We start from the raw sequence: 25514 nt of genomic DNA, 5'->3' as shown, positions 1-25514 counted from the left end.
TGTTTTGTTTTTTTTTTTTTTTTAAAGAAATTCACATTCTTTTATTTATTTATTTATGACTGTGTTGAGTCTTCGTTTCTGTGCGAGGGCTTTCTCTAGTTGCGGCAAGTGGGGACCACTCTTCATCGCGGTGCGCGGGCCTCTCACCATCGCGGCCTCTCTTGTTGCGGAGCACAGGCTCCAGATGCGCAGGCTCAGTAATTGTGGCTCACGGGCCCAGTTGCTCCGTGGCATGTGGGATCTTCCCAGACCAGGGCTGGAACCCGTGTTCCCTGCATTGGCAGGCAGATTCTCAACCACTGCGCCCCCAGGGAAGCCCTTGTGATGTTTTAATAATTGAACAGCTCGACAGTAAAAATAAATCCAGGCATATAAGCAGACAAAACTTTTTTTTTTTTTTTTTTGGCCACATCTCACAAGTTGTGGGATCTTAGTTCCCCAAGCAGGGATTGAACCTGGGCCCCAGCAGTGAACGCATGGAGTCCTAACCACTGGACCACCAGGGAATTCCCAACTTTTTGAGTTTTAAGTGGTTGTGGACTTTTCTGTTTATGCTGAATCCTTGACCTTCTGCCTGCTCTGACCTTGGTAAATTTGCACTTTGCTAGCTTTCATACAGCTCACCTGGATTTCTGAACTCTAGTCTTCTCCAACCTCAGATAAACACGTACCCTTTGTGGTCCTGGCACCCAGCTAAGTGACCTCAGCTCTACTGAAGCCTCCAAACCCAGAGTGACACAAAGCTGCAGCTCACTCAATGCCTAACATGATGTCTGTCTGCATTCAACAGCAAGCTTGTGAAAAAAGTGAATAAACTTTGTCCAGTGTACAAAGGAACATTAACAAACATGGCAAGAGAATTGGATAGTGTAAAGAGTTTAGAGCAATCATTCTAGGGGAAGGAACAGCTGTATTTGAAAACCTGTATGATTATATGAACTGTCTAGAAAAAATGTTAAGGAAAATCAAAGCTCATAGTAATATATTTTCTTAAAAAAAACTCCACAAATTAATTGCAATCAATTCCTAGGACTAGATAGCATATATCTCCCCCACCCCAGGTGTCTATTAAAAAGAGGCAAATACAGTCAAGGATTCGACCTTCTCTTACTTAACATCCCGGTCACCCAGCTACTCCAATGGGAAGGGTAACAGCACTGACCCTCAGAAAGCCACCAGCTGCCTGAGAACATTCCGCCCAGAGTATGTGCTGAGATTCCATTGAGAGCAGAGTGGAACATTAAGCCCTTAAGGGATTTAAAAAAAAAAAAAAAAAAAAGGTATCCTGTATCCTATAAGGTCTTTGGGGCTATGTATCATGGGGTTACAGGCTGACCCAATAGAAAAACAGCACACACACACACAACTTGCTAAAATAAGTATTCACCTAGTGGCCCCCTGCACTCAGCCTGTCCTGGTGGCGCTGAGTGTCCGACACAGAAACATTTGATAGCAGAATGAAGGACTGAACGATTGAATGGTGAGAAGAGGGGATTCAGCAGGTTGCCAAATTAGATGAAGCAACCACAGCATCAAGTGACGTTAGTGTATTTATTTTGGCGGATCTTATTTGTGAACGCACACAACTCTTCAGAGGCCCACATCCAGGCAGGGAGCTCTGGTGAGGGACACAGTTACAAGGAAGAAGAAGAAAAAGTAGCATTTCAGGCCTTGGCCAGGGACGGGTCGCGTGCAGGCCCGAGGCTAAAGCGAGCTGGGCTGGAGGCTGCAGGTCCTGTGTCTGCGTCCAGGTAAGGCCCGGGACTCAGCCTCCTTGTGCTATAAATACAGCGGCCCACATGCTGCACAGACACGGTGTTCCCTCTGCTCGCGGGACAGATAACATGAATTCGCCCTTTAAACGTCCCAAGTAACGGCACAGTCCCCGGCCCACCCCTGCCTCCCGGAAGCGCCTTCGCCCCCTTTGCCCTCTGCAGAGGGGGGGGGCCGGCCGGGGGTGGGGGGGTGGGGTCCACGCACCTGCCCAGCCAATGCGCGGGGCGCGCACGGCCCCGGGGTCCCTACTTCTCTCGCGAGAGGCTGGGCGGGGCATATAAGGCGGGCTGCGGGGCGGAACGACCGGCCCCTTCGCGTCGCGCAGGGACAGAGCCGGGGACTCTGTGCCTGGTCAGGCGAAGAGAGCGAGAGCGCGGCTCCCGGAGGCGGTGTGCGCCCGGCTGTCACCATGAGCGACCAGGCTTGGAGCTTCCTGAAGGACTTCCTGGCTGGCGGCGTCGCCGCTGCCATCTCCAAGACCGCGGTTGCCCCCATCGAGAGGGTCAAACTGCTGCTGCAGGTGAAGACCGAGCGGGCGCGGGCGCGGCGAGCTGGGCGCGGGGCGGGGCGCGCGGGGCCCGGGCGAGCTGCGGGGCGAGGGGAAGCGGGGCGCCGCCGAAAATCCGCTCTAGGCCTGGGCCCGGCGCGCGGCCTGCGAGAAGGGGAAGGTGCCCTCTGCTCAGAGACAGGTCTAGCGTCAGTCAGTAGCGGGTTCCTGGTGTCGGATGGCGCCCCGCGTGCGAGTGTCTATATATGGAAACCCACCCGGAGTAGGTTGCAGCTAGCCAGATCCTGCTCCGGGGACAGCGCGGGCACTCAGGCTTCTTGGGTCGGCCTCACCTCTTGATTTTTAAAGTCCCTCGCACCCTCTTACCTGCATCCACCTTTTACAATAAAAACATCAAAATAATTGTTATTACTCGACATTATTACGATGTCTCATGCGCTGTGCTATAGGCTGACATATCTATTATTCGTTCATCTTTGTATGACCTCTGTAAGGTAGATATTATTTTTCCCCATTTCGCACATAAAGAAACAGGTTTTGAGAGACTAAGAAACAATTTTCAGAATAAACTTAGATCGCTTTACTCATCCTGTCCCCAAATCTTTTCCTCCCCAGCCTGGTCTCTGAATGGCTTGTCCTCATCATCCCATGTACCCTTTTTTTTTCACTTGCCCAAAAGGCAAGGGTCCCTCCAATGAGGAATTGGGCGTTCTCAATTTGGGAGTCAAAATGATCAGTAACAAGAAAAACCCCAACAAATTGCCCACGGCAACAAACCCCTCAATAATTAATTACTTGGATAATCCGCTTGAAAAATTTCAGGCTTGAATGCCTAGTGGATTCCTTCTCCTGCTGTTAGAACATCTACTACTCAGAGATCCTGGTCTCCAGGGAGACTAGAGAGAGACTGAGGAATTCTCATCTCCTGCCGATCATGTCTGTCAAATCAGAGCAGGTGTCCTTTGGGGCAAGGATCTTTAATCATTTCTATCTCCCAGTAAGCCTCTAGTATAGTTCTGGCACCTAGGAAAAAATGCAACAAATAAATGACTCCCTTTATGTAATCAAATCATCCTTTCTGTTTATTTGGAGCAGAAACTTTTCTCTCAAATGCCCTGATAATTGAGGCAAAATTGGGTTTGGGGGGCGTATTATCCAAGTAGCTAACACATTTACTCAATAATCATTTGATTTCCCCATACTTTTTTTTTTTAATATTTATTTATTTATTTTTTTATTTTTTGGCTGTGTTGGGTCTTCGTTTCTGTGCGAGGGCTTTCTCTAGTTGCGGCGAGCGGAGGCCACTCTTCATCGTGGTGCGCGGGCCTCTCACGATCGCGGCCTCTCTTGTTGCAGAGCACAAGCTCCAGACGCGCAGGCTCAGTAGTTGTGGCTCATGGGCCTAGTTGCTCCGCGGCATGTGGGATCTTCCCAGACCAGGGCTCGAACCCGTGTCCCCTGCATTGGCAGGCAGATTGTCAACCACTGCGCCACCAGGGAAGCCCTCCCCATACTTTTTAAACAAGGAAATCCAGGAAGTGCAAACCTTGTTCTCCTGTCATCTTTCCTTCTCTCTGCCCTGCCTGTCCTCCACCACCCTCCTCCTCCTCCCCTCCACAGGTCCAGCATGCCAGCAAACAGATCAGTGCTGAGAAGCAATACAAAGGGATCATTGATTGCGTGGTGAGAATCCCCAAGGAGCAGGGCGTTCTCTCCTTCTGGAGGGGTAACCTGGCCAACGTGATCCGTTACTTCCCCACCCAAGCTCTCAACTTCGCCTTCAAGGACAAGTACAAGCAGATCTTCCTGGGGGGCGTGGACCGCCATAAGCAGTTCTGGCGCTACTTTGCGGGTAACCTGGCTTCCGGTGGGGCAGCTGGGGCCACCTCTCTCTGCTTTGTCTACCCGCTGGACTTTGCTAGGACCAGATTGGCCGCCGACGTGGGCAAGGGTGCTGCCCAGCGTGAGTTCACTGGTCTGGGCAACTGTCTCACCAAGATCTTCAAGTCTGATGGCCTGAGGGGTCTCTACCAGGGTTTCAACGTCTCTGTGCAGGGCATCATTATCTACAGAGCCGCCTACTTTGGAGTCTATGATACGGCCAAGGGTGAGAGAAGGGCATCAGGGGGTGCAGAGTGGGGAGGAGGAGGGTGTGTGCAGAGAGGATCCTGAGGGATCTCTAACTGATAAAGGACTTTGTATTTGTTAATCTTGTTTGTCCCTTGTCCCTGGCCTAAACTGAGGCTTCTCAGTGAGGAGGTGTTGAGGCGTGGATCAATAGCTGGGGGATTCTCCTTGTCCTCTACTGAAATAAACTGGCCCTGAGTTATTCAGCGAGGACGGACGAAGGGGGAGCCCAGCTCCCTCTATCAGTTACCAAGTTTAACTTGGAGCCACTTCAACATGCCCTGTGCACTGGGCACAGCTCTGGCTTTGCGGATCCAGGGAGGGTGCCACCAACTTTTGTCGGCTGCCTGGTTACTCACGAGGCACCCCACGAAGGGCGGACTCTTCTGGAAGGGTAGGGCATGGAGTTGGAGGTGTGGCGGCCTGTTCTCCATCCCCACCTGCTTTTTGCTCAGCTGCTCAGAGGAATCATGTCATGGTCATTTGGTTTCTTGGCTCTGCCCACAGGGATGTTGCCTGACCCCAAGAATGTGCACATTATCGTGAGCTGGATGATTGCCCAGACTGTGACGGCGGTCGCAGGGCTGGTGTCCTACCCCTTTGACACTGTCCGCCGTAGGATGATGATGCAGTCTGGTCGGAAAGGGGGTAAGCCTGAGACCTCTCAGAGTCTTATGTTTCTGCTCAAGGAGAATACCAGTCAGTGCTCTTTACAGCCTTCACTATTCTAAGTTGTTAAAATTGTGCTAAGAATTTAGGAAAGAAAGATGATAATGAATCCTCCCCAACATTCTCAACTATTCCTTTAAAAAAAGATTTTTTATTTTTATCAAAGAAATGATAAGAACACCAAAAATGGGATATTTAGAAGTGAACTTAACTAGGTATCTAGCATCATAGAGGCCTTAGGCCCTTTTCCCTTAGAGCCTGGGTGCAGAAACAAGGGGAAAGAATTGAAGTAGGCAGCTAGTTTATTTAAAAATACTTCTTCTCTTATCTAGTTATTACAAGTATTATTGGGGAGGGTGATTTAGCTGGGGGAGACATGGCCTGAAGCAGTCTGTTGCGATAGGAAAAGTTTTGGCTTCCATAGGTTGAAACATATGAAATTGCCATGTTTACAGTAAAAAACATCGAATGTTGGCAGTTTCTTATGGTTCAACCTAATAATTGCGTCTCTTATTTTAACCTTAGGCAGTATAATCTGAGATTAGGCCTTAGTTTTCTCATCCATAACAAAGGGGACCACCCAGCTTAATACTTCCGCTGTACCCAGCTCCCTTCCTGTTTCACTGTTTGACTTCTGTGAATTAGCTGGTTCATCGCCCCAGTTCTTCAGTTGATCTTGAGTTGAGCTGAAGTAGGAATCACCAGAGACCCCCCCTCAGCAGTTATGCAAGGGGAGGGGACGTCCTGTTGAATGTGCATAGAGCTGGGCGGAAGGCTCAAAGTGACCTTTATAACACTGGTGACAGTGTGGGCAGATGTCTTTTGGAGGAAAAGTCTCTTTCCCCCAGAATTATGGAGCCCTTACCAACGTTTGTTTCCACAGCGGATATTATGTACTCTGGGACAGTGGACTGCTGGAGGAAGATTGCAAAAGACGAAGGACCCAAGGCTTTCTTCAAAGGCGCCTGGTCCAACGTGTTGAGAGGCATGGGCGGTGCTTTTGTATTGGTATTGTATGATGAGATCAAAAAGTATGTCTGATGTAATTAAAACTCAAGTTCATTGGTTCCAGATCCATCGTGTGGTTTAATAGACTCTTCCTAGGGGAAGTAAAAAGAAAGATCTGGGATGAAACCAGATTGAAAGGAATACCTCAGGAAAAAAAAAAAAAGGCTTCATTGAGTATTCATTAAACCACAAATGTATTTTGTATTTATTTTACATTTAAATTCCCACAGCAAATAGAAAATAACTTATCATACTTATATAATTAACTGAAGATACAATAATGAATAACTGAATGTGAAATGTCAGTGAAGACCACTTAATGCATGCTATTTTACTGAATTCTTATTAACTGCCAAATGGATTAAAATCATAAGACCATCAATCTTATTTTCTAGCATGACTCATTTATAACTCCGTGGCCAAGCTTCTAAATGTCAGATATTATACTGTGTATCATGTGAGCACCTACAGGGCTTAAGGTTCTGGTTTTCAAACTGAAATAGGTTATGCCGTCTCTTTTCACCTTACCTCCTGCGATGCTGCTGTAGACTCTTAGTGGTAACACGGATCGTAGCTTCTATAATCTTACCTTACTTTATGCACTTTCATACTGTCTTCAGGAATTCTGAGTTTCCACTAAAAGCTTTAAATCACAGTTTCAAGAGCTTTGCATGATTAGGAAGTGCTCTGTATTAGTGCCTTTAGAGAACTGTGATACTTGGAATTTTCTGACAGGTAGACAGTATTCTTTGAAAATCAGTTAGCAAGCTGGTATTTAGTGCCTATTAGGTCCTGTGGAAGATACAAAAAGGCAGGAGCCTATTCTGAAAAAGCTTAAGTGGGGTTAGGGCAGAGGAGTGACCTGGCATTGTTAAATAATGTAACGTTTAATACAGTGAATCCTGGCTGAGTAGGACTAGGAGCCGGGAGATGAACTGGGGGAAGTGGTAGAAGGTGGGCCTTGAAAGAAAATAACTCGATTTAAATACATGGGTATAGAAAGTATCTGCCAGCACTTCTTTTCTGCAACAATTTATCAAGACCTAGAGGAAAAGTCAGTTTTGGGTTTGACTCTCATAAACCTGTTTGCAAGAGGAAAGTAAGCATTATTGGTCCAGAAGAACATGCAGTTCATATGGTCCTTGCTTGTTGGGAGTGACCTGGAGGAAACAAGTCCCTACCTGCTGGCGAAGCCTGGAGGGCAGGCACATGTCTTTTATGGTTCTCCTGACAGGTGGTTGAGGGGCATCTCGGTACCCTCTGTTTTTTTGTTTTTGTTTTTGTCTACGGGACCTTAGTTCCCCGACAAGGGATTGAACCCAGGCCATGGCAGTGAAAGCGCGGCGTCCTGACCACTGGACCGCCGGGGAAGTCCCGGTACCCTCTGTTCTTTACCCTTCTTCCCAGTCTCTTCTCCTTACTCCCGCCTCCCCGATAAAAAATCGGCTGCCTCGTTTCACTCTAGTAACTAAGGTCTGTGTTTGGCCACCTCCAAGGTTATATCCTTCCTAATCTAGCAGTTGTCTCTGCCTCTGGAAAAGGCCAGAGAGCTAAAAAGAAAGTCTCTTAAGGCCATCTCAAGGCCAGGCCACAAACGCTGTTTGTTAGGCACCTTCTGGATACCTTGTCCTCATTGGCTTTCCAATGCTAAGGATGATAGAAACGGCCCAAATTCTGTTGCTGATGGAGAGAAAAGAAAAGCAGGGCAGGCTAGGAGGACAAATACTTTTGTGAAGTATATCTCAAAGTAAGGCCAGCCCTTTGAGTATTTTCAAGCCTAAGAGTTAGCCGGGGATGCGGGATGTGGGGTATGAGAAGCAGGTGGGCAGTGTGGGCAGCGAGCGAACAGCGGGCCCTCCCTGGCAGGAGCGGGAAGTGGAGAAGGGGACTGAGCATCTATTAGTGTCACTGTCCCCCTTCTGCACGTGACCCAGATGTTGGCCTCCCCCGTCCCCGCGAGTGTTACCCCTGAGGCATCGGGAGCGGAGATTTGTGTAAGGAGCCTGGTGGAATCAGTCCTCAGCCCAGCTCCTGAGCGCACCCAGAACCCCCAGACCCCTCAGCCTCGACAGGCAGTACCTCCCCTTACCATCCTAGCTCTGCAGTCTTCTCACCGTGCAGAGCTGTCAGGCTTGAAGGTCTGGAGGGTTGAGAAGTGTTTAAAGTAACAACTGGGAATGGAGTGTCCCGCCCCCAGGGATTCCTCACTAGCCCTCTTTCCTGCAAAGCTCTCTCCCTAAATGCACCCCTTCTCTTAACCAGCACCCCAATAAGCCCTTTTCATTTTTTATGGATATTCTCCCTATAAGTCTCACCTATGGGTATCTTCTGTCTTTTTAGCCACCTTATTTTGTATTTTGCATGTATGGGAAAAAGTATGGAGGCTGACAGAGAAGAAGGCAGCTCATAAGGGTGTAACTTTGAAAGAAGGCTCGCCTCCATGGTTTGTGTTTAAACCTCAATTAACTGAATAATGGCTTCCATTCTGTTTTACTTTGTGTAGAATATGGACCATAGCCTGTGCTGAGGCAAAATTTAAAAACACCTACAGTGTGCAATGCAAACTCAGGACGGTGATCATCATTTTCACTGCCTTGTGCCTGGGACATGGGTGGTGTTTAATACGTGTTTGTTGAATGCAAGAATGAATGAGGAAAAGGTGCATCTGAAAAAAACACAGAGAACCTGGGGAGTATTTGGGAAAGTCGAGTCCTCCAGTTGGGTGGGATCTTGAACATGCAGAGGGTAGTAAGTGGACAACCACATTGGGGTCATGCATTGACCCCAATATAATGTTATAGATGAAAATTGATGGCTGCCTTAAATTCAAATTTCAAGTCCTTAAATACAATTTTACAAAATCTATCATGCCATAAATTCCTTTCATTTTTCTGCTTCTCTTGAATATCAGTTTTTATCAGTGCATGAAAAAGTACACTTGGTCCTCATTTGCAGATTCCATATTTGCAAATTAGACTCCTCTCTAAAATTTATTTCTAACCCCTGTGTGTTCATTCCTGGACATGAACAGAGCAATGAAAAACTTGCCTGACACGTGCCTTCCCAGCTGAGGTCAGAGTAGTCCATGACCTGCCTTCGTGTTTCTGCTCTGCTCCCACTCTGAAAACGGGGCCTTTCGTGACCTATGCAGTGCCATGTTTTTCGCCTTTTTGTGCTTTCTGTTGGTGATTTCATTGTTTAAAATGGCCCCAAAGCGTAGTGATGACGTGATGTCCAGGGTTTCTAAGTGCTGGAAGGCTGTGCTGTGCCTTATGGAGGAGATATGTGTGTTAGATGAGCTTCCTTCAGGCATGAGGGCTGTTGGCCATGAGTTTAATGTTAATGGATCAACCATTTATATTAAGTATGTGGCTTTAAACACAAACACACGTAAAACAAGGTTATGTATTGGTTGGTTGACAAAAATATGAGCAGAAGCTCAAAGGAACCTAACCTGTATTTCCCTTAGGAGCAGTGAACCAGTATTTGCTAATTCAGTGCTCCTGCTAACACTGTAGGACATGACTACCACAAATAATGAGAATCTACTGTTTTATAATTGTTAATGTACAGTGTGTGTATTAATGTTACCTATGTCTCATAAGACATTTTGTAGAATATAATTTTTCTGTATTCTATTCATTTTTAATTCTTGTAGCCCTTTACTAGAGCATCTTTAAACATTTTATTGTAGTTCAGTTTCCCTATTTCTTGCAATTTCTTGCAAATATCGATGAGCCAGATACTACTGAGTGACACTCTGTGGCCTCACATGTGCCTGGATGCTGTGGCAGATCCAAAAGCGTGATGGGGTCTCTGCTCTCAGGGCTTTTCTCTTGCTTTATTTGGGATGTAAAACACAGACTAAAGTCAATACCTGAGACCATATGACTTAAGTACCAAACCACATGATATATAATCTAAAGTGAGTGCTTCCTAAGCTTTCTCTAGCTAAAAGCCTATTTTAGTAATCCAAATACGATGTGATAAAGGTGTGGATTAGAGGGACGGCAGTGAAAGTGAGGAATGTGTTACATTTTGAAGAATGACAGGACATAATTCAGACACTGAAGAAAAATGTTAATCAACAAGAATGCTGAGCTGTAATGTTTGAGAAAAAATGACACTACCCTGATGGCAACAGAAGTTAGGAGGCAGCACTTGGGAAAGTCAGTGACTTCAGTTTTGGATATAAGGATTCTGAAGTAACTGAAAACATCTAAAAGGGATCCTAAAAGTAAAGAACTATGTAAAAGTAAAGGAAAGAAGACTAGATAGAAATTTGGAAACTATCTTAAATGTAGCATTTTTTGTAAACAGTCCTTAAGAATCAATAAAATGAGTAAGTATAAAAACAACAGAGGGACTTCCCTGGTGGCGTGGTGGTTAAGAATCTGCCTACCAATGCAGGGGCCACGGGTTCAAGCCCTGGTCCGGGAATATCCCACATGCCTCAGAGCAACTAAGCCTGTGTGCCACAAATACTGAGCCTGTGCTCTAGAGCCCGTGAGCCACAACTACTGAGCCCGCATGCTGCAACTACTGAAGTCTGCGCGCCTAGAGCTCGTGCTCCGCAACAAGAGAAACCACAGCAATAAGAAGACCGCGCACCTCAACAAAGAGTGGCCCCCACTCGCCGCAACTAGAGAAAGCCTGCACGCAGCAAGACCCAACACAGCCAAAAATCAACCAATCAATCAATAAAATTTAAAAAAAAAAACAAAAAACAACAACAGAGAAGATGACCGAGATGGCCTTGAAGAAGAGTCACCACCATTAGGGGTTAGAGAGACAGATGCTAGTCCCAGTCATCAGGCAAAACCCAGAGAAAGAATTGAGGTAACCCATGTGGCATCAAAGTAAAGTAGAGGATTATTTCAAAGAGGGTCAATAATAGCAAATGCCCCAGAGAGGTTAGAAAAGAAGGAGGTAGAGAGAAAGGTCTTGGGATTTGGCAAGGAGGGAGCCATCAGTGACCTGAACAGATGATTCAGTATGGTGCTGATGAGGTAAGGCAGCATTTTTAAGAGGTTATGGAGGGAGTGGGGAGTGGGGCAGAAGGGGACAACACATATTCACCCCACACACGGCTGAGCACACGCCAAAGCAGCACGTCAGGCACTGGAGCCAAAGTTAATGCCAGACTGACCCAGTCCCTGTCACTGAGGAGGAGTCTTAACAGAGGAAAGAAGAATGTAAATAAGTAACTGCAGTAACTTAGAGACTACAAGGGCCACAACAGAGGGTTGGTAAGAGAGAAATACCAAGTGATGGGTTATTGGGTGAATGTGGCAGGCCTGCAGCGAGATGTCAGAGGAGAGTACACACCCTTGGGCTTCTGGAATCCAGTGGACCAGGGGAGACAGGTGGCAGCCAAGGTGGAAGGACCCGTGTGTACAAAGAATTCTCACACAGCATTCTCAATTTAGTACAAAGAAATAAAGAAAAACAGGATAGTAGCCAGAGGGTCGGTTAGACAAAGGGAATTTTTGCCCACAGATTTGGAAGATGGGCTCATTTGAAGCCCCATGACTAAGAGGACAGAGAAAGGTAAGAATAAAGGGAATGGTAAGCATGGACACAATTGTTTTAGCTTATCCATCAGTCCTTTCATACCATCATGTGAATACCTACACTGTGCTAGACCCAGAGAACATACAATTCCAGTAAAACATGATGTCTGCCCTTAGGGAATTTATAGTCTGGGGGGAGGCTGAGCTTAAGGAAGGCTGAAAAGGGTCTGTGGGTGTGATGAGAAGTGAGGCTAAATAATGAAGCGCTTAGTGGGCTCTTCTGAAGGACTTCCATTTTTCTACAACAGTCTCTCGAGAGCCGTTGAGCTTTTACAGCAAGGAAGTGACGTGATCAAGTTTCCGCTTCAGCACTTTGGCAGCAGCGTGGAGAAGGGATTGGGGGCAAGGAGACAGCAATGGAGGTGAGAATCGATTACCTGGAATCAAAGCGGTAACAGCAGGACGACGTGAGGACCAGCAGTGGGTTTAAAAGGGGTAGAGAGTGAGCACGGGGGAAGAGGCTGGGGTTATTCCCGGGACTCAGTCACTGGTGGGAACCAGACGAACGGGGATCATGGCCACCACCACCCTCAACCCTGGGGGGCTGAGGGGGGGGGATGAGAAAATGGGGCTGCTTCATCTGACAGCTGCCCAGACCCCTCCAGGCTCAAGACTAACGCAACTCATTTGGCAGTTTCACTGTAACATCGAAGAATCCTCTCTCAAAGCAGAGTGTATTTATGATTCATAAAGGATTTCCATACTGGCAGACCAGGTAGTGCCAACCAATGGTCTCTCTGAAAACGACTAGAAAAAGGGTTCAAACTATTTAAAATAAAAATTTGCTTGAAGGCAGCGGGGAGCTAACAGGGCATGGGAAATTGGGGCCAAGATTTGGGGGAAGACATCCTGAGAAGAGTCTGGTGTTTGGGGTCCATTTCCCCAGGAGGTGGGAGGTGTCTGAAAGTCGTGGAAATGTGGCTGGAAGGCTGAGAACTAGAAAGCGATTCTGAGAGCCTCTCAGGGAGGGAAGCGGGGCCCGCTCAGGGAGGGAAGCCCTGGGAGCCCTCCTGCAGCAGGAAGAGGGAACCGGAGACCGGCTGGCCCCTGCAGTCACTGACGCCAGCCTTCAGACCATCTTGTCCCTTTAGCTGGATTAGGGCGATTTGAGATTGTGAGCACCCCTGCTGCCTGCCAGAAGCAAAAGTAAATCTCGTCTGCAAGAAAATATCATCCAGAGCAAGGGTCAACAAACTTTTTCTCTGAAGGACAAGGTAGTAAATATTTCAGGCTGTGTCGGTCAGATGGTCTTTGACACAGCACAATTCTGCCCTATTGCAAAAGCAGCCCTGGATAAGACAAATGAACCCAGCGTGGCTGGTCCATAAAACTTCATGTACAGACACTGAAATGTGAATTCCGTATAATATTCACACGTCACAAAATATTCTTTTGACTTAAAAAAACATTTAAGAAGGTAAAAGCCACGAAAATGGGCTCTGGGCTGCTGAATTTGGCTAATGTGCTGTTAACTCGCTGAACCCTGATCTAGAGCTTCAAGTTTTTCCTACAATTTTTCATATAAACTAAACCAAAACCACAAATATAACTTTAAAACACCCTATAAAAATATATTCTAAAGGGCCATGGTGTAAAAAGTGGAAATCAGAAGGGCAACTCAAAAATATTTTGAACTTGAAAATAAAAATACCATGTTATCAAAACTTGTGGGAAACAGCTAAAGCTATGCTAAGAAGAAATCTATAGCCTTTGATGCATCTATTGGAAAAGAAGGGCTGAAAATCAGTGAACTATACATCCATTCCAAGAAGTTTAAAAAATAACAGCAAATTAAACCCGAAGAATAAAGCTGGAAGTAAATAACTAAAGTAACAATTAATGAAAAAAGAGACAATCAACAGTGCCAGGTGAACTGCATATCTAAGTGTGAAAGGCAAAACTTTTAGAAGATAACTGAGCAGCATTTTTCCATGTCCTTGGGTAAATGAAAATGTATAAAACCCAACATTTTAAAAAGTACTAATCATGCAAGAAGAGACTGACAAACTGGACTAAACTAAAATTAAGAATTTCTGTTCAGAGACACCATTTATAGTGAAAAGGCAAGACAGACTGGGAGAAAATTTTTGTAACATGACTCCACTGGGATTGATCATATCCAGAACACATAACTGCTCCTATAACAAGAAAAAGACATCCAACCAACAGAAAAACAGGCCAAAAGCTTGAAAAGGTACCTTACAAAAGATATCCCAGTGGCCAATGTTCAATCTTATTAGCCAGAGTAATGCAGTTAAAAAAAAAAAAAAAAAAAATCACAAGATGGGGACTTCCCCAGCAGTCCAGTGGTTGACTCTGCCTTCCAATGCAGGGGGTGCGGGTTTGATCCCTGGTCGGGGAACTAAGATCCCACATGCCGAGGGGTGCGGCCAAAAATTGAAAAAAAAAGAAAAATCACGAGATACCATTACATACCCACCCAAATGGTTAAACCTTAAAAACGACTGACACTAAATATGAGTAAGGATATGGAGCAACAGGAACTAACACACTTCTGCCAGAGAGTAAACTGGTACATTCACTCTGGGAAACTCTGGCACTGTCTATCAAATATGTAGACTCTGTTCAGCAACTCCACTCCTAAGCATAGGCCCAACCAAAATGCACGCGCAGGTCAAGGCACATCTACAGAAATCTTCGTATTGGCATTATTTATAATAGTCAAAACCTGGAAACCACTTGAAATGTCCATCAGCCACAGACTGGATAAATGGATCGTGGTATAGTCATACATTAGAATACTACACAGAAATGAGCACCAACGAATTACAGCCACAGGCGACGACGTGGAAGAATCTCACAATCGTAAGTACATTCAGCAAAAGCATTGAGACACGAAAGAATATAATTCCATTCGTATGACATTCAACAACAGGCAAAACCGCACAATGGTGTTAAAAGTTAAGCCGGTGGTTAAAAGTTAAGCCGGTGGTTAACCTTCTGGCAGGCAGAGAGGATGGTAACAGGGAGGGATCCCCATGGGATCTCATGAGTTCGCCCCACAGGCCCACTGAATTCAGGTGGTGGAAATCACAGCCCAAGAGGTGCAGACAAATGACTCAAGAGAAGTGGTCAATAAATGGATTCCAGACAGCACTGGACAAGACACAGAGAGGCTTGCCAGCCTATTTATCTGCTCCATGAAGACTTGTTAGAAAAGTAAAAATGCTAAAGAAGCCCAAGTTTGAACTGGGAAAACTCATGGAGCTTCAAGGTGAAGGGAGCAATTCTGGACAAGCCTGGGGATGAGGGAGGTGAAAGAGCTGGTGGAGATGAACCACCAGTCCAAGAATCTGTTTAAAACTCAGACTCTGAATGGTGACAAATAAAAAATCTCATTTGTGAAAAAAAAAGTCGGGGGGGTGCAGATTTGTGAGTTCTTGGCAATATTCTAACTCTTGATCTGGTTAGTGGTGACCCAGGGGTTTGCTCTGTGACAACATGAGTTGTACATTTGTTTTGTGCCCCTTTCTGTATTTCTGTAATACTTAAACAGCTATCAACAAAATCTATGGAATGTCATTTTCTTGTGGATATTCACCTAAAAGACCACATTCCTCTCACATTCCCCGAAATATAATTTAAAATGAAATCTTCTCAAATTAACAGTAGAATTAGGTTTTTCTAGTTTGTATACCTAACTACATGGGAAGCAGATATATTTGCTTAATTTTGGATATTTTCTTCATGAAACATAAAGATTCTCCTAATGAAATAAAGAAACCAAAGCATACTCAAAACTTGGAGATCAGCTATAATCCCCAAATATATGAAATAAATGTAACGTGATTTTTGGTGAAGACTATCTTTGTAATATACATACTCTAAGAATTTCAAACCTTAGTTTTTAATCATTTTTTTGGTGACTAGCCAAATTCTTTTACTATAATAGTGGATACAAAATTAGGTTCATAGGAAAAAAACCCCGTGTCTCATTAAATTATAGTAAAATAATGACATGTTACCTTGTAAATTTTACTTTGTAAAGCAGTAAAACCTTAAAAATATCTAGAACAAACAGTGCAATTTACCTGAACTTACAAACTGGATTCTGAAATAGAGACACAGAACATTAAGATTGTATTATGGTGGCTCCAGAAATATCTCTAAGTGGACTAAAAAACAGTCACCAGAATTTTAGAACCAAACAAAATTTTCTGCTATAATGTAATCTTATTTGCTATAAGCATCCTTTAACTTCCTAGCTGAGAGCTCAAATATACAGCAGAACTACTCAGTGATTTACTCCAAAGGTATTGTTATTTAACCCTCATCAAAAAAATTCCGAAACTAATGTTTTAGCAGCAAGTTTTAAAAAGAGTATTTCTTATCATTCATAATACATATATTACATATGAAATGTTGATGTGAACTTTTTAAAAAACATTGCTTCAAGCTATAAAAGAGTGTCTGTTGTAGCATCATAACAATTTTACAGGACAAATTAGATGATGTGGTTTGAAGAGATGAGGATCAAGAATGTAATTTCTTTTTTTTAATTTATTTTATTTATTTTTGGCTGCGTTGGGTCTTCGTTGCTGTGAGTAGGCTTTCTCTAGTTGATGTAAGCAGGGGCTACTCTTCGTTGTGGTGCGCGGGCTTCTCATTGCGGTGGCTTCTCTCGTTGCGGAGCACGGGCTCTAGGCACGTAGGCTTCAGAAGTTGTGGCACGTGGCCTCAGTAGTTGTGGCACACGGGCTTAGTTGCTCCGCAGCAGGTGGGATATTCCCGGACCAGGGCTCGAACCCATGTCTCGTGCACTGGCAGGTGGATTCGTAACCACTGCACCACCAGGAAAGCCCAAGAATGTAATTTTTTTAAATTAATTAATTTATTTATTTTTGGCTGTGTTGGGTCTTTGTTTCTGTGCAAGGGCTTTCTCCAGTTGTGGCGAGCGGGGGCCACTCTTCATCGCGGTGCGCGGGCCTCTCACTGTCGCGACCTCTCCTGTTGTGGAGCACAGGCTCCAGACGCGCAGGCTCAGTAGTTGTGGCTCACGGGCCTAGCCGCTCCGCGGCATGTGGGATCTTCCCGGACCGGGACACGAACCCGTGTTCCCTGCATTGGCAGGTGGATTCCTAACCACTGCGCCACCAGGGAAGCCCAAGAATGTAATTTTAAGCAAACACTTTGCCACATAAACGTCATACTTTCCAAGATATAAATATTAATATCCTCTTTCCAATTTCATTCTCGCTAATTCTTAGTCATTTAAGGCACATAAAAGTTATTATTCTGATTTTTAAAATGGGAATAAGAGAGTGCATTTGAGAGACAGACATAGGATCAAAACTCAGTTATGTTTCATTCTTTTCTTTCTTTCTTCACTGTGCCAAGCTAGTTCTTCATGCCTAAAACACATTACAGTGGACTGGAAAATTAAAAAAGGATGTTGATTTTTAAGTTTCTTACTATCTTTATTCATAGAAATAAAGTATTCATGAGCATTAAGCACATTTTCTAGGATGGTTTACAATCATTTATAGGTTTAGACTTTGGCATTTAAAATATTAAACATTTTATGAATTTAGTTATTAAAATAGAATAACTTAAACTTGTGTCCCCAGCTTTATATTGGTCATAATCCTTTTCACACTGTGCAGTACTTGAATTTGAAGATGAGAAGTACACAATCATATCCATCCCAATGACCTCTTTTTAAAGTTATCTAGGACATTTTGGACATTTGGGTTAACAAGCTGAAAACCACTGCATTACACTACATTTATAAGCAAACAAGAAAAATTTTATTCGGAGTAGTAGCTAAGAAAGCAGCTTTTTATGGAGATTGAAAAAAGGAAGTAGGGGAAGTATGAGATAATTGCTATCCCTTAGAAATAACTTTAATAGTTCAAAATCTTTCATAGAATCTTATTAAAAAGGATGTAACATCAGTTTAACATTTGACAGATATGAAAATAACTCTCAATAAGAACCTTGCCTAGTAATTGTAGACCTTGGATTAGTATAATTTCTAGTTGCACGTGTAAATCTTCAAAATATATATCTTAGGTACAAGTGAACCAAATGTAAAGTAGTGCTAGAGGATCCTTCACTTTTTTTATGTTCTTGAAAATGAAAATAGTATACTTACAATTCCTTCATAAAAATACCCCTTAAATCATGACATCTTAAAAGTACCTTGACTTATATCAGAGAATATCACATTTTTCAACTCCTATCCCTCTATTTATACTTATCATATAAACGAATCATGACAACAGAATTGTAAATTCCACTTTGAAAAGATGAATATTGTTGCTCTTCCTGACTTTTTCTTCAAGTTGAACCCCTGTTATCAGAAATACTTAGATGAACCTCCCCTGTTAACGCAGTAAAAACTAAAGGCATTATATTAGTATCTAAAATCAAAATACAAAGAAAAAAAATTTTTTAATGATCAAAAATAAAATAAAAGTACAGCTTTACCTATAAAATTATAATTGTATCCTGACATATGGTAGCAAAGACCATACAAAATGTATTCAGAAACTAATGCTATTACATAAAAGGTTTCATACTTTTTTTTCTCTAACAGCTTAAAAATCAATTTTAAAAAATTGGCTAACTCACTATTGAGCAGATATTCAAATGCTGAATTTTAAATTCAACATTATCATATTGCTCCTTAAAGATAGGTTGTTATACAAACATTAAAAGTGCAATAAGTTAAAAAACAAAACATAAACCTTGGTTTAGTATAGCTAAAATTTATATATAAAGCAGAGCACTAAGTAATGTAAAAATCTGTTCACCAGGGCTTCCCAGGTGGCGCAGTGGTTGAGAGTCTGCCTGCCAATGCAGGGAACACGGGTTCGAGCCCTGGTCTGGGAAGATCCCACATGCCGCGGAGCGACTAGGCCCGTGAGCCACAACTACTGAGCCTGCGCGTCTGGAGCCTGTGCTCCGCAACAAGAGAGGCCGTGATAGTGAGAGGCCCGCGCACCGCGATGAAGAGTGGCCCCCGCTTGCCACAACTAGAGAAAGCCCTCGCACAGAAACGAAGACCCAACACAGCCATAAATAAATAAAAAAATTAAAAAAAAAATTAAAAAAAAAAAATCTGTTCACCAGAACAGAATATCAGATAGCAGCGAATGAACACTGTAAGCTCAAAGAAAGCAGCAGAAAAATCTCACAGTCAGCTTGTGTTCACATAAATTTTTTAACCCTATTCTTCCCACGTTTCACATGCCCTATCGTAAACAAAATCTATCAATACAAACTAAGACCAAGAAATTCTGAATTGATGTTCAGTAAAATGCAGTTTGGCTTACTGCCAAAGGTATTAAGAAAAGTAAGTTCGGCGTGCACGCTACAGAGCTTGAGTTAACCCAGAAAAACAAAGAACAAATCTTACTGTGGTTACAGATCAAAAATTCACACTAAGAAAAAGAAAGATTTGGCATTTAATATAGAAACTTTCCAATACATTTTAAGGTATACAGAAAAGGCCAGTAATGAAAACAGTGACAATTAGGACAGCAGAAGCAACATGACCTAGATATACTTTGTTGTATAAGAGCCTATAGATTGACAGAAAAATATTCTAATTTTAAAAGTCAACTATATTACACCCTACTCGCCATTACTAATTCCATTTAAGATTATTAGGACTTTAAAAGTGGGACAGATAAAAATGATACTTCCAGGGTTCAGCACAAATGCCCAAACCAAAACAAAGCCAGAAAGTTAGCTGACATTTAAAGTAGCCTCAACAAACGTGATTTTTTTCCCCTTTATCATTCATATTTTTAGTTTTCTTCTTCAGCCCTTAAAAACACTAGCTGGAATTTCTAAAGCTGTGAGACAATGCATTTCTTTCTTTTCTTCTCACTTAAAACAATAAACTCTAAGTATAACACAACTCATTAACAGCATCCCTTAAAACACTGTCCTGACACAACTCAGGATCTGCTTCTTGGCCCTTCAAACTGGTGGTGCTATTTTGCTGATTCAACAGATACTTGTTTTTGCTTATGATGATCTGGTCCTTGGACAAACTATTTACAATGCAGTAGCTCTAAAGAAACCTAATTTCTCAGAATCATTAACTACTTTCCCTGAATATATAAAAACATGAAAGAGGAGCTTCTAAGTTGAGCTTTCTAATACTCACAGTTTGAAATGGTTCAGAATGGTTGATAAAGTGTTTGAGATCTAACTCAGTTCCCTTATACAGAAGTAGTAGGTACCTCTGGTGAATCACAAGGACGGCCCCAGTTCAAGCTTCACTCAATCTGCTCATCAAATCTAAATCAGCTCCACCAATGAAAACAAATTTCAAGATTTGTTTCATAATAACTGTCTTACAATTAAGTTATAAGTCACACTGCCCAAGTTCTGAAGCAAAGAGAAAACAAAGTCAGTCAGGAGCTATGCTCATGGTATAAAGCTTACAAGAAACGAAAAAAACAACACATCAAACAAGAACTGTATAGCTAACATCTTGGGTCCAACGTTCAGCGATGCTATCACAACTGTTTTGTCAGTCTGACAGCTGAACCAATTTCTATGTTGAGAAAATACACCGGCATACTACCATTTCTCTGTAAAATACATACAAGTCTCATATAAACTCCTCCTCACAGGAAACACTGATTTTATATTAAATTGTCTTTTTCAAAACAATTTTGCATCGAATTACAATAAATTACAAATCACTGTTGTACACCTTAAATTGCTTAAAGCAGTATTTAGATGTTTATACAGAGAATGATAGTAATATACAAGAGCACTTCAGTAAGAATTTGATGATCAATGTTTAAAGTAAAAAGAGTTTTTTATAACCAAGCTGTACGGACATTAGAGGGCTTAGGTCTTAGCAACAGGCCATTGGATGTGTCAAAAGCTGATCGCTCACTCTTACAACTGAGACCACTGGTAGCACTGGATGTCCTGGAAGCTCCTCCTGAAAATATATAAAGAATAAGAAAGGATTTGAATTATTTAAACTAAATATATAAATCATCATCTAATAAACTTCCTCTCCTATCTTGAAGCCCAGAATAAAATTTTCTTCCCTATCTCACAGGTGTTTTTAATAGTCTAATTTGATTCTCAACCAGGAATGTACTTCTGAATTCCCCGTGGAACTTAAAAATAGAATAACAAACATGCCCAGACTCTATATTAGGGCATTTTGAGTCAATAGATTTGGGGTGGGAATAAACGTTTTTAAAAGCTTCTCAAAGGATTCAAGTGGGAAAAAAATCTCTATGTATAACCATTTATACATTTATTCAACAAATAATTTACTGCTTTCAAGGCATAATACTAAGTGTGAGTAACTGGAATAAGACCCTTTCTTAGTCATGAACTGTGCCAAGGAAATGATGCTTGAGGGATGAGTGAATGGAATTACTAGTCATTTGAGTGTCTAAGATTACAAGCGGTTCCAACTTTCTCTTAGGATTAGCTTCTACAGACTTTATAGTTCTGAACACATACATGAACCAACAGCATAGACTTCTGTAGGGAAAAGGGTCTGGCCTTTCCATGCGTCACACACCCTAGCACTCAGTGGTCACTCCCACCTGCGTTCTCCGGGACACACTACCGGCCAGGCATGTAACGGATCGTATGTTAAGCATTAAGAGGGATTAATCTGATGACTACAGATTGCTAATTCTTCTTTTAGTTACCAATGAGGAAGAAAAAGCACATATTAGGGCTGGAAGATACTACTAAAAATTCTTAACTGGCTAAAGAGAATGTTTCAGCAACTTTTAAAGAGCATATCTGTTCATTTCTTCCTTAAATAAACATATTGAAAGTAAAAGTCTCTCCTCCATGATCTAAGAGATAACTGATATTTTCAACGGTTTTATCTCCCGGTTTCCTTCCTATGTTGCCATTAAACACTGTAAATGAAACCTGAAATTAACGAAGTAACACAAATAAAACAAAGCATGCCAGTGAAAAACAACAGACTGCATTCCAGAAGTCAGCATTTTAAAACTCTATCATAAGAACCGAAGTTATATGTTTTTAAAAGGACAAAAGACACGAACAAGTACAAAATAATTTCGAGTATGCTTACGTAACGGGCTGTACTGGCCAAGAGTGGACCTCACTCGCCTGGAGGTCGGGGATGAGCTGAGAGGACCCATGTTGCGGTGATAATCCATCAGCTGTTCTGAGCGTTTCATACCAACTGTTGGTTTCACAGCTTCAAGCCTTTTCAATAAAGCCTTCATTTAAAGACAACCAATTTAAAAGCCAACGTTAGATAAATAGCAATAGTTTTTTAAAAAGGCGAATACTTTCTAGAACCTGAAATTCACAAAATAAAGTAGAAAAGACTTAAAGTCACTGTGAAAAAATATTTCAAATAATGTACTTTCAGGAAAATCTAAGGGTTTTCACCTATCCTATGGCTAACCAAAACCGCTATGATTTTAACAACCGACTGTAGGCACATCTCTCTTCTTTGTCGGGTTACAATCTTAGAAAAGGTGCTGTAAGCTGAAATACATTAAACCTGATTTTCTCATAGAAATGACATAACGGGAGCAATAATGCTAAGAGCCCAGCGTTCCACCGTAGAAATGACTGTGAACATCGCTAAGCTACTATAAGTTCTATCTATATATGCGCACAGAGCAGTGACTGCCAACCTGTTTACTTTCCAGTGGTGCCTCAGGGCTCCTAGGACGTTGAGGAAAGGCCAAGTGGGCCGCCCTCTCAGGTCTCCCACTCCTAACTTCTACCAGCCCAACTATGCTTTCTGTATTGTCTGTTTTATATTGAAGATTCTGCATAAAATTGTTTGGAAAAAAAAAGTTTTTGCTCTTAAGAAGTTTGAAATCAACTATATAGAACATAAAGCTTTTTAAAGATTGTATAAACCAACTAGCCAAGGCAAGATAGTATCCAGTAGCGTGGTATGTGCATTAATAACGATTCTGTAACAGAGGCTAATGTGTAATGTCCCTAATTTTATTCATAATCCTTCCTTCACAAATCAGAAGGTGAAAGAGTTTCTTTTGTTTGATTTTCACAGGCTTCGGTGAGAAAGGAATGTTTCAGGAGACCAAATGGATTGGGGAACTGATCCATGGTTGTGTTTCATTATTTTCTTTATTGACTTAAACTTTCTCTGTAGCAAGTTGATCTTTATTTGAGAAGAGAATCCTGTCCTGCACTAAGATTCACATTATAAAGTTAGCCTCATGAGTTTAGTCATAGGACAAGTTTTCTCTGGACAATCTTTTTTCCTTCTCCCTCAACTTAGTTTTTTCTTTGTATTGTGGTATAATCCACATAAGATTTACCATTCTAACCATTTTTAAGCCTACAGTTCACCACCACCAACCGTCTCCAGAACTTGTTCTCAACTGTTATCAGCCCCCTCCCGCCCTGCTATTCTGAGGCTCCATTATCAGTGTTCCTACGCGATTCCAGAGAAGCCAAAATGTTCAGGGAAGAGCTACCGAGGAAAGGAGAGCAAGGGCTGTAGGATGAAAGGAGCTTGCAGACGAACGGCAGAGGCGCGGGACACAGGAAGAAGCAGCTGGACCCACCCAGAGGACTCAGCCTGCCAGCTCACCTTCCTGCATGAAATGCCCTTCTTCAGTTCTGAGCCTTCAAAAGCTAGAAAAGAGTCAACTCCTCAGTGAAGTCTTACACAATTAGAGTAACGGTTCTCTTTGCTGAGTTCAGAGTCAGGATTTATCTGTGGTTCCACCTGACTATAAAGTCTACGGTCTTTCCATCATAACATGCTGCCCTTCTCTCTTTGTAGACACAGAACCTGTACAATTTAGGTGCCAAGACCTACCAACTAATATATCTCCTCCACCTGCAGTTTATAACTGAGTAAGAAACTTGCTGGGTATCACATCATCAATGTGTTTTACTGGGTAGAGAACCATTCGCTGTTTTATCTGATTATCCTATTAACTACCCATTGAGCTGTGCACGGTGGAATGGACAGCACAGAAAACTTGGTATTTTCAGTTACCTACTAATTTTGTTTTTTTTGCTGGTAGAAGTCTCAATGTTTTTTAGATAAACTGCTAATTCCCTAAATTTATTCATTTGGCTGTATGTATATTTTTCTTTTACAAACTTTAAGAGAATTGCAATGCTTATTTATCAGATATAAAACATATAAAGTAATGTGATCAAAATCAATTTGGAAATAAGTTAACAATAAGGCAAAAAGTAAACCCATTCTGTAATGCTGATATGTCACTTATCAAGTTTACATGCAGAAACCTGGGGAAATAAGAGAGCAATGATTTGGTTCAGCTATCCAGATCACACGGAACCGTGCCAGGTATCTGTGTGCGACATGAACACAACAAGCTCAGCAAAAGCTAAAGGGATGATTTCAGATACAAACAGCTCTTACTTGTAGAAACAATATACTGATAAAAAGATGAAGGATTACAGTAGAAACCCTAAAGTCAAAAGTATATACATTTCAATCTAGTCATCAATTTACAACTCCTGAGTAAGACTTAAAAATGATAGCTCAAAATACTGTAACACTTGTAATTGAGTGATAAAAAAATATAAGTTTTCTAGCCAGAAAGACCTGGATTTAAACCTTTGCTCTGCCATTGATTGTGTGACCTTGGTCAAACGACTTAATAGTGATATTAACAATGAAATAAAACTCAAAGAGTCAGTTTAGGGTACTAAGTGAGATAATGCATATAAAATGCTCAGAACAGTGCCTGGCATATAGTAAGGACTTATTAAATATTAATTGCTATCCTTAACACTGCTTTGATTATTTTCTAGTTGTTTGACACACTCTAGTATTATCTTCATAGCTAAGTTATATATTAAATGACAGGGCAGTATTTTATATTTTTTCTTATATCCATTCCAGTTTCTTACATAGCTCATAGCAGACATTAAACAAATATCTGTTTAATGGATTGAAAAATGTAAGAATGGTTACTTATATTCCCATTTATGGTTTACAAAATCTTAGAACTGCTGCTACTCAAATCAGATTCTAATAATGAATCCAAACAGTTTGTTCAAATATCTCTGTTCTATGTAGGAAGTATCACTCTTTTTCGAAAGAAAATTAACCCAGCCTGAATCCTGTCTTCTGAGGTAGAAAGGTTAAAACGAATGAATGGACAAACAGTGAGTTAATGATTTCTGCAGCTGTCGGCAGAGGAGAGTTGCTTTATTGTTTCTAAAGTGAAAAAGCAAAGACCCCGAAGGACATTAAAGAGTAACAAGTGTCCTACAGTCTGGGACAATCAGGACTGTTCTACATATTTGTCTATAGCTGGAGTCGTATTCAGTTATCATTAGCTTGCTTTCTTCTATGGAAGGAGATAATAGACAATAAGCAGAGGAGGAAGACCAGAGTGAGTGAACTGTAAATTATTTCAAGACCTTGGAACAAAGGTACTGACTAATCCACAGATGATACTCATACTTGGTATGAGATTTGCTATAAACCTTCATCTTTGTGACAACATATCACTCTCTCTCTAATAGTTTTCACATCTATCTAAAATTACCTCCCTAAACCAGCAGACAAAGAACAGAAGAGGGAAGAAGGATTTTATTGCTCATTTAATGTTTCTAAGACTGGTTTGAATTTTATAAATTTACATTGGGTTGGCCAAAAAGTTTGTTCGGGTTTTCTGTAAGATGTTACAAAAGCCCGAACAAACTTTTTGGCCAACCCCACACATGCATTACTTTTACTTTAAAAATATTTTAACACAGTAACTCCTGAGTGGAAAGATTATGGTTTACTTTATTCAATTACTCCTCTCCCCACCCCCTTTTCACAGCTCAGGAAACTGACATACATACATTTAAGAGCATGAAATAGCCTCATTACTTTTAGA

General features: G+C 42.0%; 2 protein-coding genes across 4 annotated transcripts in view; one reads left to right on the top strand and one right to left on the bottom strand.

Moving 5' to 3' along the window:
• Nucleotides 1-2062: 2062 nt before the first annotated feature.
• SLC25A4 (solute carrier family 25 member 4) lies at nucleotides 2063-6153 on the top strand. The gene is made up of 4 exons (XM_082375396.1): nucleotides 2063-2296; nucleotides 3905-4391; nucleotides 4919-5059; nucleotides 5964-6153. The coding sequence occupies exons 1-4, from the start codon at nucleotides 2186-2188 to the stop codon at nucleotides 6119-6121; spliced, it is 897 nt and encodes a 298-aa protein (XP_082231522.1). The 5' UTR covers nucleotides 2063-2185; the 3' UTR covers nucleotides 6122-6153.
• Nucleotides 6154-19078: 12925 nt separating this feature from the next.
• Nucleotides 19079-25514, bottom strand: part of CFAP97 (cilia and flagella associated protein 97) — a 47465-nt gene continuing 41029 nt past the window's right edge. For all 3 annotated transcript variants that reach the window (XM_082375286.1, XM_082375285.1, XM_082375284.1), the window contains exons 4-5: nucleotides 21725-21875; nucleotides 19079-20593 (exon numbers count right to left, since the gene is read on the bottom strand). In XM_082375286.1, coding sequence (XP_082231412.1) covers nucleotides 20466-20593; nucleotides 21725-21875 — 279 coding nt within the window. In that variant the 3' untranslated portion in view covers nucleotides 19079-20465. The remainder of the gene's footprint in view (nucleotides 20594-21724; nucleotides 21876-25514) is intronic.

This window comes from Balaenoptera borealis (assembly GCF_965194805.1).
Source record: "Balaenoptera borealis genome assembly, chromosome: 21".
Classification (NCBI taxonomy): domain Eukaryota; kingdom Metazoa; phylum Chordata; class Mammalia; order Artiodactyla; family Balaenopteridae; genus Balaenoptera; species Balaenoptera borealis.
This window is presented reverse-complemented; position numbering and strand designations above follow the sequence as displayed.

Bases quoted from the DNA above. Each gene is read 5' to 3' on its own strand.
- SLC25A4 (XM_082375396.1), top strand. From the start codon at position 2,186: ATGAGCGACCAGGCTTGGAGCTTCCTGAAGGACTTCCTGGCTGGCGGC. The intron at 2,297-3,904 runs GTGAAGACCGAG...TCCCCTCCACAG, and splicing joins GGGTCAAACTGCTGCTGCAG to GTCCAGCATGCCAGCAAACA. The intron at 4,392-4,918 runs GTGAGAGAAGGG...CTCTGCCCACAG, and splicing joins AGTCTATGATACGGCCAAGG to GGATGTTGCCTGACCCCAAG.